Source organism: Lentinula edodes, assembly GCF_021015755.1.
Source record: "Lentinula edodes strain Le(Bin) 0899 ss11 chromosome Unknown C8R40scaffold_22, whole genome shotgun sequence".
Taxonomy (NCBI): domain Eukaryota; kingdom Fungi; phylum Basidiomycota; class Agaricomycetes; order Agaricales; family Omphalotaceae; genus Lentinula; species Lentinula edodes.
In genome coordinates, this window is record NW_025764328.1 from 608,222 (window position 1) to 623,923 (window position 15,702).

A 15,702-nucleotide genomic window follows, 5' to 3' on the forward strand; every position below is an offset into this window, starting at 1 on the left:
TGCACTGAGTTCCCGCAACACCGCATACACCTGGCGTGGGTAAACATTCCTTGGAAAATATCAAGAAAAATCAAACGGGATTCCGTGAACAGACATACCCCAAGGGGTACTCCAGCAGCGCAAGACAGTCCCTCGCAGCATGCATCACTGCCGTTAGTACAAGGCTGGTAAATTCCAGTACATCGAGGTTGAATGAGTGCAGAGGCCAAAGAAACGGAGGCAATCGAAACGAATACAAGGATTTCGCTGATGAAGCGCATTCTGGAAGGGTAATAGGAGGAGGATGGTGGAAGAAACTGGGGCTCTTTTTATACAGTACAGTAGCGGAGGAAAGGCTACTCCGAACGATGATGAGCGTTGAATGACAGGCTTGACGTTACCGTGAAGCACCTATACAGTGCAGAATATAGTCAAAAACCGGTGAATGCGATATAGACAGTCTGCTCACCAATTCCGCCAATTCTGAACCTCCAGAGCGGCAAGGATTGAAATAACATAATGTTCATTCTAGCGGCGCTCTGTCCATGTCTTCTCAAAAGAAGGGCTGCACGAATCAGAAGACTGTTGAAGGATCCTCCTGAATAAATGCATCGAATTACAGGCCAAATGTTTTGAGAATGTAGAGAATGCCAGATACACTTCAACTTGTGTATCTTTTGGCGTGACCTCGCAAGGTGCACAAGCTCATGAATTGTTGAAAGGCTTCCGTTGTTGCAAGCCCCGCCATGACCGTGAATTCGAAAGAAGAAAATCTCGACCCTGTGAATGTTGTTGGCATAATTTTGTGATCATAGTAGTACCAACCTGGGACGGGGAGGAGGACTACTTCTACAACACCAAAAGTGATCTGAAAAGCGGGTTCGCTTCGGAGTGCTGGTCAGGTGCTGGTATAACGGAGTGAACGGGTACTGGGCGGCCCGGTATCGGCTCAAGTTACGCTATTTATCCGCTATGACGTCCCGGTCGACATCGATTCCTCCTCGACTACCAAATACATTTCTGTATTTTATCGTCTTGAACCTTTATGATGACTGCCAGGTTGACTGATTTCAAGGTGCTCGTCTTCGACGTTTATGGCACACTAGCAGTACGTCGCTTTCATACAAACGCCTCCCCAGGCTGGATAATTATTATGTTGTGCTCCAGGACTGGGAAACAGGGATTCTCCTGGGGCTCAAACCGATGCTCTCTAGGTACTCCACATCCTCAGGCTGGTCGCGTAAACAGGTGCTCGAAGCTTTTAGCGCTGTCGAATCCGATCTTCAGGCCAAGTATCCTCATTTACTCTACAGCGATCTTCTTGCAAAAGTACACGAAGTCATGGAGGAAAGGCTCCAAGCAGGATCCGGTCTTCCTGTAGAGACTTCTACCGTTGACGGTGATCCATCATCTCTTCCTATCAGCTCATCTTCTTCGAATCAGTCAGTTCTTTCTGATGAACACGTCGAATTTGGGCAGTCAATCAAGGGTTGGCCGATTTTTCCTGATAGCTATGACGCTCTACACACACTTTCCAAACACTACAAGCTCGTTGTACTGTCTAACGTCGACCGCACCTCGTTCGCACACACGCTGGCCAAATTGTCTGAAGGGGATTCTACCGACTTTTCTCCGGAGACTTACTTGCCTCCCGAATCGGAAGAATATTGGTATCCTCAGCGTAACCCAAAATCAAAATCGCCTTTCACATTAGTGCTAACTGCTCAGGATGTCCAGAGCTACAAACCGGCATTACATGGGTTTGAGGTTGCTCTGGATGTCATACATCGGGAGGCAGCATTGCTTAACACTCCCAAGGATCAGGTCCTCTGGGTTGCCCAAAGCTTGTTCCATGATATCGAACCAGTTAGTCGTCTTGGAGTGACCAGCGTTTTCATAAATCGCGAAGGAGCCACCATGGGCTTTCGCCCAGGACCAGAGCCGATTCATGCATGGCAATTTGTAAGTCTTGGGAAGATGGCCGAAGCTGTAGCCAAGGTGTAGCATTTATCGGTAGCTCTATGATCGTTTTTTTGGTGAAAGAATGGACTTGCTGGCTGGTAGGACACAAGTGATTATTGTCACAACTAAAGGCTTACACTCTTTATCCTGATAAAAATTCAGAAAGCTGCCCTTAGGACGAAGCGAAATGGCGTACCGTCGCACTGAATGGTCGTGCTTAACAGGATAGGCTAAGCAAAGGCAGCCAGTGCCAATCATGAATCATAATCATAGAGGGCTGGATGCCTCTCGAATTGGGTGCAAGCAGAGAAATTGACTTACATACAAAATTGAATATTTCATGACAATAAGCAGGAGTAGTGAGCGATTAGCACGGCTGGCCGTGAAGAGCCGTCTTCACGGTCGTTCGACATTCGTGGACAGCGCGCGAAATTTGCCTATTTCGTCCGAATAACGGATCCAAACCCGAGGAGGAGAATGCATTTTTTGACCTTATTTATTTCTGGAAAATGGCGGTCTGGTCATCATACAGGGTTGAATTTTACCGTACAGAACGTCTGATTTGACCAAAATTTGACCGTAAGAGATCTCACCTGTATCTCACTTCACTGGATAGCTCCTAGAGGGCGACCTTGTTCTCTTACAGGCAAGCGAGTCCATATTTATACGAGCAGGTCATAAATGCCAACGACCAGCAACGAGCAGGCAACTCACGTCGATGTCATGACGAAGCAGAGGTTCAGAATCACTGATCTTAATCGTATGTATAAACGTGGCTATAACGTGGCAATGCGGCAAGAATGTCCAGATCAACGAACAATCTTGGACGCAAACTGTCACCAGTGCTTCATTGGTTCCGGGAGTGCTTCGCTTTCAAAATATCCTTTTTTGCTCTTTCAATACAGCCAGCGTTGAATTCTAATCCCAATTGTACATTCTGGGAACATACACAGCCCAAAAAACCAAATGTCCTTTTTGGTAAAATATACCGAGAACACCAACATCTTCAGCGCCTCAGCGATATAATCATCGTTGTTTCTGGCCAGCTGAAGGACTTTCCTGAGTCCAATCCCATCCTGGACATATGTCAATTCTTGATTAGGGCAATGAACCGGCACATCTTCACTCCATTCATACGCCGTCCTCGAGGTTACCGAAACTGATAGGAACATTGGAGATCGGTGATAAAAAGTCTAACGATGGGACTTCTATGTTCAATTTGTTCGCTAATCATGCCAATCCTCAATGGACCTTGAAAAGGCTGGCTGCTTCTCTCGTTTTCCTTCCAAAATCCTCTCTCTTATGCGCCCCGCATCCTCATATGACGGAAATACTACCGACCAGTATACATTATACGAACATCGTATAAGAGGGCTCTCGTCTGCCATCTGGCTGACGCAGATACAGCCCTTTCCTCTAGGAGTTCCCCCTAGAGAACCACGCATCCTTCGAGCCTACCGTGCAATTGCCACACTGCTGACAACCAACTCCATTGACGAAGGCCCTATCACAGTCACTGGTGCGCCCGAAGTCGATGCCTCCCTACGCGTGACGATAGTAGCTCCTCAGTTTCTCAATCCTGTCTCTGGGTCTGCGCGCGCGCATTTTCGGAAAATTGGCGACCAGAAACCTTCAATATCAGTTGAAAAAATATCAGTTGAAAATACCGAATCGCGTGCAATGCAGGACCTTCCCGAATTTGCCCAGTATGTTTCGTCTTATGATATTGGTCTAATTTTGACATTTTATATTATGTAGGCACGGTCCCGCACCTATTGATATAGTGAAGCACAGTGCGGATATTTTTCAAAACCTATTACACAGATCACAGACCCCAACTTCTAGCCCGGAGAGCTTGAGGGTCTTCCGCCTCATCTTGAGCCGCTGTTGCATGGAGGTGAAAGCCCGTCTAGATGCGGCCCAGTTTCTTCTCCATTTCTACGGCGCTATGACCCTCACCAGCGTTTTCAGAGGCTGGTCTCCTCGGCCTGAGGATGTGTTGGAGTCTCGTGATCCCTGGGAGGTAGTAGAAGATCCGTGTCTTGTGCATGAATTGCAACAAGAACGCATTCCGGTGCAGTTGTTCAATGGCCAAATGCGTTTCTATTTCGGAGTTAAAACCGCTACTCGTTGGATGGGAACTTTGCGCAAAACACTCGAGGAATTAGTGGACGCCACGAATCGGTATGCCTTGAAGGATTCATCAGGACCCCATCTCACTAGAATGGCCAAAGCGATGAGAACACTAGCACATCTTTTGAATACCCAGCCTATTCAAAAGATTTTCAATTCACGGTCTCTTCAAACACAATTGGACATGCTGCGTAAGAGGAGATCTCACTTTTCGATTGATGTAGTGCCAGCCGGCTCAGTTTTGAAGATTATTGGTAAGATGACTTCGGTCTATCACTGGGATTAGTAGAAGATGTTCTGCGAAACTGACACCATTCTGTAGAAGATGAACGTCAAATCGGCGAGACAGCAGGACATCATGTACTGCGTTATCTTTTTTCATTGGTTTCGTGGTATAAGGCAGCTACAGTAGATCTTCCCAGCCTCATGATGCGCTTGGCCAATAGTCCTCCAGTTCTATATATCGTACGGGTTCCAGTTCTACGCCCTCAGGCAAGGCCAAAAATGCACTCTCCTATCTTCATCGCTAGAGAGGAATTGAATCGGTTTCTTACCTCGGAAGATATTGAATATGCTTACACATCGAGGGAGCTGCAGAAATTTAATACCGCACTCGATGAGCTCTTCGCGAGGAGACCGGCAGTATCTTATCCTACTTCGTCCACATCACTAAATGGAACCCCTTCAGAGGATTTTCCCGGAAGCATGCATTCAGCAGGCGTTGCTCTCGCTGTGATGAACGGCGACTCATCTTCCAGCTCCCCTTATCCGACGTCTCCTCATTGGGTCCCAACGGAGACAAAACCTCGGAAAGCTCGAACGATTCTGTCTTCTGTCCACTCGAGTCAGATCTCTCCTGAGTACCTTGTTAGGCCCTCTCATGGGGGTTTCGCCACATCGTCTAAAAGGTGCTGCTATTGCTGCAGTCTTTTAGACGAGATTCTTTCTTCATCTGTTCACAATTCTTCCAGCCCTGATAGTTTTTCAGAACCAACTGCGCCGTTCAAAGACCACTATGGGATTGTCGTCCCTTGGACTCCACCTCCCCTCGGATACGGACTCGGCGTCAAGACCCTGGCGCTGTTAGAACGCGAACTGACTGCCCTACTATTAGGAGGCATTCTTAAAAATTTAGACCATGTGTTTTCGACAACTAATGAGGCTAGAGCACATCTTGACGACGACATGTTGGCCTCTTACTCTGGATCTTCTCACTCTCAAATACCCGGCCGCCTGCAACGTTCCTCTAGGCTACCGACAGTATTCGAGGTCTCAGAAAGTAATCGTCGCAATAATAACCACTCACGAACCAACGGAGAGCGCTCCTATCAATAACAACTTCGTTCCTCTCAATCTCATACTTTATGCTTCTTGATCCGGACGTTTGTTCGATGCTTCCTTGTTGTATATCGATCGCTTCATCACTGTAGCTCTATCTTGCGTCTTTGAACTTTCTTGTACATCGTTATGCAGTACTTCGATGTATCCAACATCTCTCGAACTTTTTGTTTAACCTTTCTACTTCAGTCATGTACAGTACTCATCGACATAATACTCGACATCGTTTCCCATGTAATAATTGGCGAAAAGACTTTCAGTTAATCATTTATGCCAGTGTGTAGTTCATTACTTACCTGTATTCTGGTATTAGCGTACATGTTTCACAGTTCTTTCTTTGGTTCAGTGTCAATCATGTCTTCTTCCGTTTTTAATCAGCTACCAGATTTACGGGCGGAGCTGTTGATCCCACCAAGTTGATTCATGCTGTGCCCACGGAAGCACACATGACAACCTCTCATAGGAGGAGGTCAATTTTCAAGGTTCATATTTCTAAACTCAGCTGTTATCAACATGCCTGCTCATCGCTGTCATCCTGTTCGATAGTTAGAACTCAGAGACAATCAGAAATCCAGGAAGTTATCCACCATTTCCAACTGTACGAGGCAGTTCAAATACGACTCTATCGCAGATTGCCAGTTGTACATAAATGCCTCGAGGGCCTTTGCCCTTTTTCGTCTCGTACTCAGGAAATTTGGAAGTAGTCGTTATCATGTCAGAGCGATAGGCACTGTCATGTCCTTGAATGTCAACATACCAATGACCAAAACGAGAAAGGTGAATAAATATTAGAGCATCGATTGATGACGGGAACGGTACTGACAGCTGTGCATTTTTGTCCCATCTCGTCCATGTACGTGATGAAAAGAGATGCAGTAAAAACATCATATAACGAGGGCATCGTCAAGGGTATTAAAAATTTATTCATCCCAATGGCTTTCGCGGAGTAAGAATATAGCTAAAAAAGCTGTGAGATATCATTGGAATTTCACTGAGCATCCTACTGTACTAAATGTAAGGTAATACATACCCAACATGTGTATGTTAGTCCAATGTGCACAGGGAATCTACCCAGCCTCATCCACTCCACAAAATTAAGAAAACACACGAGTCATGCCGCAACACCCACAGAGACCGATAGTAATTCACCATTGTTCCACAGAAGACTCTAGAGCCTAAGAAAACACCACCGAGCAGCCCGCAGTCCGAATGCGAACGCACTTGTCACTGGTGTGTTACATGGGTCAAAGGCTAAAGAGCAGGCTGTTTCCCTAGTTTAGGATATAACCTCTCCTTGATCTGCCAGGGAGTGTTGTAGTACATTCGCTTCTCAAAGACACAGTACTCTGTAAGTTGGCGTTTTTCAGCAGGTACGCGACGCCCTTTTTTTGAGGCGCCTGGTTCAGGAGTATGTAACGCATTTCCTTGAGCGTCGTATACTTCAAGGCTCTGTTCACGGGCGAATGATTGAGCTATTGTATCGCAGCGAGAATATCAAAACTATAGACAGACCTGCTCGGTCTCGAACCTGACTAGAGCGTTGACCAGCAGACGGTTTCCGTATGGAGGTGGCACCGGGCCGAGATGGCCCTCTGTGCTTCTAATGGAGATGATTTTCGTTGGAGAGACCTCGCGGTGAAGGGTCCAGATGTAGTTGTTTGCCTTGCCTTTCTTGACGAGTTTCTCTACCTCTTGATAGTAGGGTGGTTGTGTCAATCTTGAAAGTTCTTCTTTGTCGTGTCTGTTTATGATATCAGCAAGAAATGGCTGGATAGGTTATATCACGATACGAACTTTGCCAAAGCCTGCTGCACCGAGACATAGTTTTCGAGTAATATTTTTCGCAGTGGCGCTATCCAGGAGGTAGGTTTGGTTGACGACGAGGTGCAAAGATGTAAAGGCATGCGGAGCGCCCCCATAAAGCCCATACTTTGAGTGTCAATGCCCGGAAGGCTGTCGTAAGAGACTAAACGCATCATGCTAGAGATTGCGATGTTCGATTTATACGACTCAAAACATATCTGAGCATACCTGAACAAGCTCTTCCCTTTGTTCTTCTGGTTTGACAACCATTGCGAGAGCCGCTCTTTTACAGTTGAAAACTTGGATCTTGACCACGGCGCGGTAGCGTACGGAATTGCAACATCTGTATTGCACATTATTTCACTAGACATTGAAGGAAATTTGAGATGACGCGCACCAAGAGTATCGACAGGATGAGCCCATATATCAATCCCCTGATTTTGACCGACGATTTGTGCACGACGAATGAATTTGAGCTGGGCTTCTTCCGAATAACTGTCTAAATCTATACTGTCGTTGGCCGGTCTTCGCCTCCTCGTGGCTGTCGCATGCGCAGACCGAGCTTGAATAGCATGAGCATCAACGGGGAGGACACGCGAAAGGAGAGACAAAGACGTGTTATGACGAAAACATGATATTTTTCGGGAGACCACAGCTAGGTTCATGGAAAACTGTGAGATTTCGGCCGAAGCCTGTGAATGTTTTCGGCATCCGCTTTGTCAGCAAATTTCGGAACTGCCGGCTTGCGCAAGCCAATTGCAGAGAGCATCTTCTTTTTCTTCTACTACCACCACTAAATATGCCTGTAAGTCTTTTTTCTTCTCTGCTTTTCTCTGGCATGTCAAGCTCATCACAGAATTTTCTGCTCTCAGCGTCAATCTCGCGGTCGTTCATCTGTTTCTTCGCGTCCAGCTCCTGCGCCAGCCCAATCCAGAAGCGCACATACTGCAACTGCACCCGCAGGATACGGTTCACCTGCTCATCCCCCTGCTCCAGTTAGCCATGCCCCTTCTGCGCCTGCAGCCACTTCATCTGGACCTGGTATGCTCGCTCAAATGGCTGCAACTGCAGGATCCGTCGCCGTTGGATCAACCATTGGACATGGTCTCTCGAGTATGCTCTTTGGTGGCTCAAGCACCCCTGCGGCACCTACTTCGGAAGCTACGCAGGCTCCTCCTGCCCTTAGAAATCAGTCGGGGGTGAATTGCGAGGTTCAAGCAAAAGGTGTGTTACCTTATAGCCTCGTAAATGCTCAAGTTGTTTTTATCCACTGAATTTCTTCAGATTTCACTCAGTGCCTCGAGAAAGCTGATCTACCTTCGTGCACTTGGTATCTCGAGCAACTAAAGGCTGTAGGTCTACCCCATCTTTTGTGTCCGATTTACCTGACTCTTCTTTATAGTGCCAAGCTGCTGCTGCTCCCTATTGAGACTTTCCAAAGTCAGTCCCGTAGACGCCATTGTTTGTAAATTGCTATAATTGCACTTTGACAATAACAGTAACATGTGCCGTTGCCGTTGCACTCCTTTTTCTGCTCGTGTTCTCCCTGTGACAGACACTCGTGTACTGGAGATTGATACCGCATGTACTAAACATGGCCAAATTTTGCAAAGAGCAATTTTTAAAATACAAACTTTCAGGCTTTCAATTCAATTAACGCAAGTTATGGGGATTACGCATAAACTCAGAGCTATGTATATGTCCGAGCATGGGCCATCTTTGCTCTACGACAATCTGGTTCCATCCAAAAATCCAATTGTATGGCCAAACATTACATGAACAAGATACAGCAACGACTGACACTAGAGGTGAATTTTGCGGTGTACAGTTGCCAGTCCTAGAGAAATGCGACCTTGTTTCGCTATCAATACACAGTCCATTCAAGCCAGATAAAGGGGCGGGGGCCTGGCCATCATAGTGATCCAAATAACCAGCAGGTGGGGAACTGACGACATAAGGATTAAACATACTACACGAGCAATTTGACCTTTGCATACATCTTATATTCGTTCTCTTCGCAGAATGAATCTAAAAAGTGGAGAAGATTCAACAAAGACAATATAATCAAAATCAAGAAAACCTACTGTGTTCAGGAGGATTTCGACGTTGAAGATAACCCCTTCTGGTCCATGTACGTTAGATGATCGTAGTATTGCTCTAGCATTGATCGGGCTTTGGTATCCCTCGGGTTCTCCTTCAGCATTCCGATGATAAGTCTCAAGCCGGGTAGATCAATGTCATTTGTGTGGCCATTGCTCTCCAAGTAAGAAATCATCTTCTCGTCTTCTTCTACGAAACCGTGAGCATATTAATGATAGCTCAGGACTCAAAGCATACTAGACAAGGCCTGCTCCGCTCTTGGACGATGAACGTAGTCTATAACAGGAAATCAACCAAAGAGTTAGACAGTGGGTAGAATAGCAAAACTCCAAAGGTATGTTGAGAGAACCGCTTGCCTGATGGACTAGACTGCGCAGGAACGGGAGAGTAACCTTCGGCTATTCGGGCTGCGAGAGCGTTGCCCTCTAGAATAGGGACGGCGAGCACAGAAGCCATCCAAGTGGCAAAGAAAGCAGTGAGAACGGTACGTGAATGAACCATTGTACAACGAAGCTGTAGTATGAACTGGAATGAGGTGTACGGGCACTGGAATTGTTGATTTTCGTTTGGGTGTTGAAGTTTGAAGAGACCAGCTCTGGGGGATTCTGGATAGGGCCGCCCTCCCTTGATATACAAGTACGCCCTACGCTCAAACTGATTTGTAATGATGTGAGAAGAAGCGATGGGAATTGACTTTGGGGAAAAGTTCAGAAACCTGTTAGAAACCGCTTGGAAACCAGCGATGGCCCCGACGGACAGCGGCGGGTCCATTTTGTCTTGGAAAGGGTCCCAACCTGTCCCAACGGGAAGAAAAGGAGGGAAAAGGCTGGGAAAGGAAAGCGGCACGGTAGGGAAGGGTAGGGAACAGTACTAACAGTCAGGCCTAGGGCCTCCTAGGGCTGGGTTCTATTTTATACAGTTCAATGTTCCGTCGTGACTCGTGAGGCTTGATAGGGCTTGATCGATAATCATTTGATTGCGTTGTTATTCCGAGTCCTCAAGGTGGTGGTGGTGCAGGAGGTGGTGGTAAGGGAATTCGGGCGGGAGATTATATCCCCTCGAACACTAATTCGACATCGAAATTTTCTTCTATGGTTTGCAAAGGGAATTCAAACGTACCACGATATTCGATATACTACATAATATATGAATACACGATACTGCGAGTCCGCAATATAGACGTGGCTGTCGTATATACAGTGCGACAGTGGCAGAGAAAACATTCACAGAGCAGGGCAAATAATGTCCCACTCCCATATTGCACATCACCCAGAACACCAGAACGCTTCTGTCGATTCAACACCCCCTCAATCAAGGTCCTCGCCATAGTAGGAGTAAGGGGAGCGACGGTGTCGGTGACCTTGATTCTGTTGACCTTGTCCATGATTATCGTCATCGTGACTATGCTGGCTTTGTTGACTGTTCTGACCTTGAGGGTGAGGATGTTCATGAGCAGCACGACGAGCATGTCCGTTACTAGTGGGTCCGCCGGGTGGTCCACCTGGTGAGATATGTGCGTTAGATCTACTAAACCAGCGGGTAGGTGTGATCAAGAGAGATTTACCTCGATGTCCTTGTGGTCCTTGAGCGTCGTTTGAAGAACCTTTTTGTTGTTCACCTGTTCGAAGATAAGTGCATTGAGAAATGTGACATCGAACAACAGCAACGCGACAAAGAATTACCTCCTGGGGTCCCAAGTCCTTCGTCTTCCGGACCATGTTGGTGTCCATCGTGATGATTGTGAGGACCTTGAGACGAAACGATCAACAACGATAGATAAATCACAGAGTCGAGGAGAACACACCACGTTCATTTTCACCTCCTTGACTTTCCGGGCTTCCCTGCATCTGTGGCTTCATCCCACCATTTCCAGGAGGACCTGAGTCAAAACGAAAATTTATTCAAAAATCGGTAAAAGAATTAAACGAGAAAATCAAGTCAATTCCAAAAAGGGACCACAGGAAGAAAAGATAGTACCTTGTCCACCGTGACCTTCATGTCCGACTTGTTCACCTTGCTGCTTAATTATATGATCTTGAGGTGGTCCTTGAGGTGATTGCCGACGTCCAAAGGGTTGGTGAGCAGACTGAGGCCCACCCGGTCCGGCCCTGTCTGCGGGAGGCGCGCCTTGTTGCATGCCTTGGGGTCCACCAGCTGGATCTTGAGGGTGCTGACCCGCCGGGGGAGGGCCCTGAGGGCCCTGCTGTCCAGGCATCTGCCGACGCCCAAAGTGAGAAGGATGAGGTGACTGAAGTTCGCCAGATCCTCCCGGAGGGCCTTGTGGAGGAGGATGCGGCATGTCATCACGAGGCTTAAAGTGGTGCGGGGGCGGAGGACCTTGCGTACCTCCGGGTGGACCTGGCGGAAACATGTTTCCAGGAGGCGGATGAGGTCCAGGACCTCGCATGCCTTCAAGTCCACTGTGCGGAATTCCGAACTGTCCACCGAGGTGGGGAGGACCATGGAATCCAGGAGACCCAGCAGGTGACTGGGGACCTTGACTGAGAGCGCCAGGAGGACCACCTGGTAGACAAAGAGAGGATATAGGAAGATTAATCGGAGTAAAGGAAAAGAGCTGAAAATTCAAATACTGACCTTGAGGTTCTTGGCCACTGAAGCCGCTTGGAGGAGAATGAGAAACTGGATGGTAAATTTAAACATAAGGAGCAACGAGTCGAAAGATTCGGATATTGACCTTGTAGACCTTGAGGAGGTTGTTGACCAAAGGCACCTGGAGGAGGTTGGTCTTCCGGTCCTCGAGCAGCGAGAACGTTGGCAAAGCTTTCAGGAACAGGAGCTGCGAGCACAGATGCAGTTCCGACAGCGAGGAGAGTAGTGATAACGGCACGAGAATGAACCATTGTGAATTTCGAGTTTAGCGAGAGTAGGAGAGAAAATGCAAAGTTATGAGGGGCGCACGGCACCGAAGATGATGTTCGTTTTTGCGTAAAGTAAGTGATGAGACCAGCTCTGAGGGTTCGAAAGATGAAGTCAGGCTATCCTTTATACCTCTCAGGAGAAACGACGCGCCCCGAAACCTGCTTATCGGAATGATGCAGCCAGAAAAGCGATGTTACTGCGTATCGCAGGCCGAGCGAAAACCCTCTATCGATGCTGATTTTGGAAATTCGGAGCTGCACTGAGGTGGAGCTACGAGCTGCGGTCTGATGAAAAATTGAGGGGAACCGGACAAAAAAAGGTATTTGCGATACCTGTTTCTTTGGTTGGTAACTCGTACACTGCTACAGATTATACCAGTCAATACACTTACAGATCTCTTGTTATTCACAAATTACCTTCTTATTTGTTCATGGCGCTGGCCAAATGAATCGAGTGATATACAGCTCGTCCCAAGTGCAGGCGGCCGATGTTGCAATCTTTTTAACAGGCTGTGCCTCTCGGCTTACGACGAAAAGTAAGAGGGTGCTGCTGCGGAGAATAAGAGAGGACCGTTCACGTCCCCGGCTATTATCTCCATGACGAGGATTGCCTCCAAATTATAGTCCTCTAATATCTGGGTGAAAGGATTTGCTAACACGATGTCTTTATATCCAGCCTTATCCGTGCTATAATGCTTGAAAGAACGCTGGCCAACTGGCTAAACTGGCGAAGCACATTGAAACGGAAGGGGTTAATCAAGCTGACTAAACGGTGAAAATGTTGAGACGTACGCATAAATCTCAACGTACTCGTTCTAATTACCCTTTTCGCTTTCGCTGAAAGCCACTTAACTTGGCGAGCATATCGGCAAGCATACTAACCGCATCTAAAGTGCATAGAAGGAACAGATTACATACAATGGACATTAAATAATCATTGTAAAAATCTCTATCAATCCAAGTCATATCCGTAGGCGCGACGACGATATGTGCCGTCCGAATTCCCTCCGGCGAGACCTGACGCGAGGGGGAAACCCAATCAGAATTGAGGGAGGATACGTATGCACCCTAGGAATGAAGATCGACAATATTGACTCACCTTGTCGAACTTGTCGAATCTTAAAACCTGCGTCGCGTTCCCCACCAATGCCGCGTGCGTTATGATACCCAAGCGCTCCACGAGGTTGTTGTTCGTTCGCCTTATACGCAGATATCAACTTTCCCGTTTTTTGTTCTATTTTTTGCACGGAAAAGTCGAGCAAGTGGGGAAATCGTGGGTTGAGTGGGTGTTCCTTTATAGCGGAAACGTTCAGCAGAAATTTCGATTGTTCGTCCTGGGTAAGCGATTTCCAATTTTCCGCGTCCTTCACAAATTCAATTTTTTTCCGGAGAGTGTCATTCGCTATGCCTTCAAAATCGTTAGCGTAGTTAACTACTGAGATTCTAGATTAAGGGGAACATACCCTTCAACAAATCACTCAACGACCTTTCCTGTACGAATCCGACATAAATGTCGATCAGAGGCGGAACATGTGCATTGCTGGGGTAATTCTCTAAGAAGGAGACATTGATCACGAATTTCGACTTTTCTTGCACAGTCAGATGCTTCCAGTTTTCCGGATCCTTAACGAGTTCGATCTTTTTTCGCGTGGCTTCGTCTGTGATTCCTTCACAGTAGGTCAATATATTTGTCGAAAGTCGATTTTGAGGCAAGGGTAAAAAGATACCATTCAACAACTCCTCAACTTTCGGATCCTCGCTTCCCTGGCCAGTGGATCCTAGAAATAAATGAAGGACTTCATCTTTGAAACTACAAATAGAACAGCAATTCGGAGAATACCTTCTGTGCCTGTTCCTTGTGCGCTCTGCGAGTTAGTACGACGTTCGATGGACTCTTGAAAAGGAATTATCTTCCAGCCCAAAGAACCAGGAAGAGATACATGAACATACCTCGTTGACCTTGATCTCTGACAGAAATTTGAGGAACCCCAGATTCTGTGTTGTGTTCACCAGTAAGTCCTCGTGAGGTAGGATGTCCAGGCGCCGCACGAGGTTGTTGTTTGTCAGGCCCAAACATCCTGTTGTTTATTATAATCACAGAAAAATCGAGCATGGACGCGAAATATGGATTATTGTTGTTCTTGATAGTGCAGACGTTGATCAAGAACTTCCCCCGTTCTTCGCTGTTGAGAAACTTCCAATTGTTCGGATCCTTGACAAATGCGATCTTTTCTCGGTGAGAAGGATTTATGATTCCTTTTGAAAGTATCATCAGGACTTCATCTCGTTTCTTCAGAAATTTACTCAATACCTTCCAGCAACTTTTCCACTGGAACGTCCTCGCCCCCGCCGAAGCTGGGAGGTTTTTGTTTGCCAGACTCATTCATTCGTTCTTGTACGTCCTCTGCCCATTGATGGAGCAACATTACACTGGGGCCATTGGGAATTTCCTTGATGGTGCGAATGATATCCGCAACTGGTATGTCGAGGTATTCCTTATGTTCCCAGACGAATTCACCCATTTTTTGGTCGTCCTTGTCCTTTATTCCTTTGAAGCAGCATCAGAGTTCCTGGTTCTGCTCGAGGTGAGGATCTCCTACCTTTTAACATCTGTTCCATGTTCTGATTGCTTTGGCCGCCGCTGCCCGCACAGCCTGAAACAAATGAAGATTCAATGGCGAGAAAAAGGTGGAGTTGTCACGTTTCCGCTCACCTGGCTTGGACGCTTCTATGCTTTGTTGTATTCTTGTTGCCCAATTCCTGATCTTGCCCTGAAGCACTGGATCATTGGGCTTTGCATGCAACATGATCACGTCGGCTTTACAGTCCCATAATTCTCCAATATGGGCGAGACAGTTCTGGTTCTGCTCGATAAATTTGATATATACCAGGTGCTGTGGATTCGTTACTCCTTCAACACATTTAGTGTGATCTAAGCATCCTCGCTAAGCGTATGTACCTCCTACCTGCACGACGTCCGAGATTTTGATAGCCAGATCGGCTATGTTGTGGAGAAGGTAGAGGAAAACTCAAAGGGAAACTTGGGTTCTGGGTTGCGAGAGAATTTGCGAAGCCCTCGCGAACAGGCGCTCCGAACACAGAAGCGGTTCCTGCAGCGAGAAAAGTGATGAGGACAGAATTCGAATGAAGCATTGCTAAGCGCGCCAGCGGAGATAAAGAAGAGACAAGAGTGTGAGGGCGCTCAGCACCGAAGTTCGTTTTTGAGGAGGAATGTGGAAGTAACGAGGAGACCAGCTCTGAGGATCAAAAAACGAGCCGCCGGATGTGACCAGAAGTTATAAAATGGCGCTCCTGAAATCAATCAGCGATTGAGGATTTTGGGCAGCAGCTGATGTTAATCAACTAGGGGTTGCAGCTGGTTGCAGTTTTACCTTGAAGCCTGTGTGAGGTAGGAGAAAGTTAACTGGGACGGGGCTAGACTCTCTCGATATCTTATCCTATATCCTCGAGCGCATAGTCAGCCAAAGTTCGTCAACAGAGAAAGAGA

The 15,702-nt window shown here is 47.0% G+C and overlaps 7 protein-coding genes across 7 annotated transcripts; 3 read left to right on the forward strand and 4 right to left on the reverse strand.

Annotated features, from left to right (window-relative positions):
- Nucleotides 1-1,027: 1,027 nt before the first annotated feature.
- Nucleotides 1,028-1,983, forward strand: C8R40DRAFT_1171803 (HAD-like domain-containing protein; the record flags this gene model as incomplete). The annotated part of the gene is made up of 2 exons (XM_046231765.1): nucleotides 1,028-1,087; nucleotides 1,147-1,983. 2 exons carry the CDS (start codon nucleotides 1,028-1,030, stop codon nucleotides 1,981-1,983), a joined length of 897 nt encoding a protein of 298 aa, XP_046085362.1.
- A 1,038-nt stretch (nucleotides 1,984-3,021) lies between these two features.
- On the forward strand, nucleotides 3,022-5,639 carry C8R40DRAFT_334454 (uncharacterized protein). The gene is made up of 3 exons (XM_046234743.1): nucleotides 3,022-3,647; nucleotides 3,700-4,328; nucleotides 4,397-5,639. The coding sequence occupies exons 1-3, from the start codon at nucleotides 3,187-3,189 to the stop codon at nucleotides 5,407-5,409; spliced, it is 2,103 nt and encodes a 700-aa protein (XP_046085363.1). The 5' UTR covers nucleotides 3,022-3,186; the 3' UTR covers nucleotides 5,410-5,639.
- Nucleotides 5,640-6,663: 1,024 nt separating this feature from the next.
- On the reverse strand, nucleotides 6,664-7,880 carry C8R40DRAFT_1070409 (uncharacterized protein; the record flags this gene model as incomplete). Its single annotated transcript, XM_046226227.1, has 5 exons — nucleotides 6,664-6,861; nucleotides 6,925-7,153; nucleotides 7,207-7,392; nucleotides 7,444-7,558; nucleotides 7,613-7,880. The coding sequence occupies 5 exons, from the start codon at nucleotides 7,878-7,880 to the stop codon at nucleotides 6,664-6,666; spliced, it is 996 nt and encodes a 331-aa protein (XP_046085364.1).
- Nucleotides 7,881-8,258: 378 nt separating this feature from the next.
- Nucleotides 8,259-8,644, forward strand: C8R40DRAFT_1161300 (uncharacterized protein; the record flags this gene model as incomplete). The annotated part of the gene is made up of 3 exons (XM_046230107.1): nucleotides 8,259-8,439; nucleotides 8,500-8,567; nucleotides 8,618-8,644. The coding sequence occupies 3 exons, from the start codon at nucleotides 8,259-8,261 to the stop codon at nucleotides 8,642-8,644; spliced, it is 276 nt and encodes a 91-aa protein (XP_046085365.1).
- A 505-nt stretch (nucleotides 8,645-9,149) lies between these two features.
- Nucleotides 9,150-10,327, reverse strand: C8R40DRAFT_335146 (uncharacterized protein). Its single transcript, XM_046234745.1, has 3 exons — nucleotides 9,672-10,327; nucleotides 9,553-9,606; nucleotides 9,150-9,504 (listed from the first exon to the last, which is right to left on the reverse strand). Exons 1-3 carry the CDS (start codon nucleotides 10,084-10,086, stop codon nucleotides 9,305-9,307), a joined length of 669 nt encoding a protein of 222 aa, XP_046085366.1. The 5' UTR covers nucleotides 10,087-10,327; the 3' UTR covers nucleotides 9,150-9,304.
- Nucleotides 10,328-11,285: 958 nt separating this feature from the next.
- On the reverse strand, nucleotides 11,286-12,308 carry C8R40DRAFT_334836 (uncharacterized protein). The gene is made up of 3 exons (XM_046234744.1): nucleotides 12,011-12,308; nucleotides 11,911-11,936; nucleotides 11,286-11,838 (listed from the first exon to the last, which is right to left on the reverse strand). Exons 1-3 carry the CDS (start codon nucleotides 12,174-12,176, stop codon nucleotides 11,341-11,343), a joined length of 690 nt encoding a protein of 229 aa, XP_046085367.1. The 5' UTR covers nucleotides 12,177-12,308; the 3' UTR covers nucleotides 11,286-11,340.
- A 662-nt stretch (nucleotides 12,309-12,970) lies between these two features.
- On the reverse strand, nucleotides 12,971-15,469 carry C8R40DRAFT_335311 (uncharacterized protein). Its single transcript, XM_046234746.1, has 10 exons — nucleotides 15,161-15,469; nucleotides 14,908-15,105; nucleotides 14,795-14,848; nucleotides 14,506-14,742; nucleotides 14,145-14,450; nucleotides 14,035-14,088; nucleotides 13,922-13,972; nucleotides 13,658-13,861; nucleotides 13,294-13,602; nucleotides 12,971-13,211 (listed from the first exon to the last, which is right to left on the reverse strand). The coding sequence occupies exons 1-10, from the start codon at nucleotides 15,345-15,347 to the stop codon at nucleotides 13,147-13,149; spliced, it is 1,665 nt and encodes a 554-aa protein (XP_046085368.1). The 5' UTR covers nucleotides 15,348-15,469; the 3' UTR covers nucleotides 12,971-13,146.
- Nucleotides 15,470-15,702: the final 233 nt, after the last annotated feature.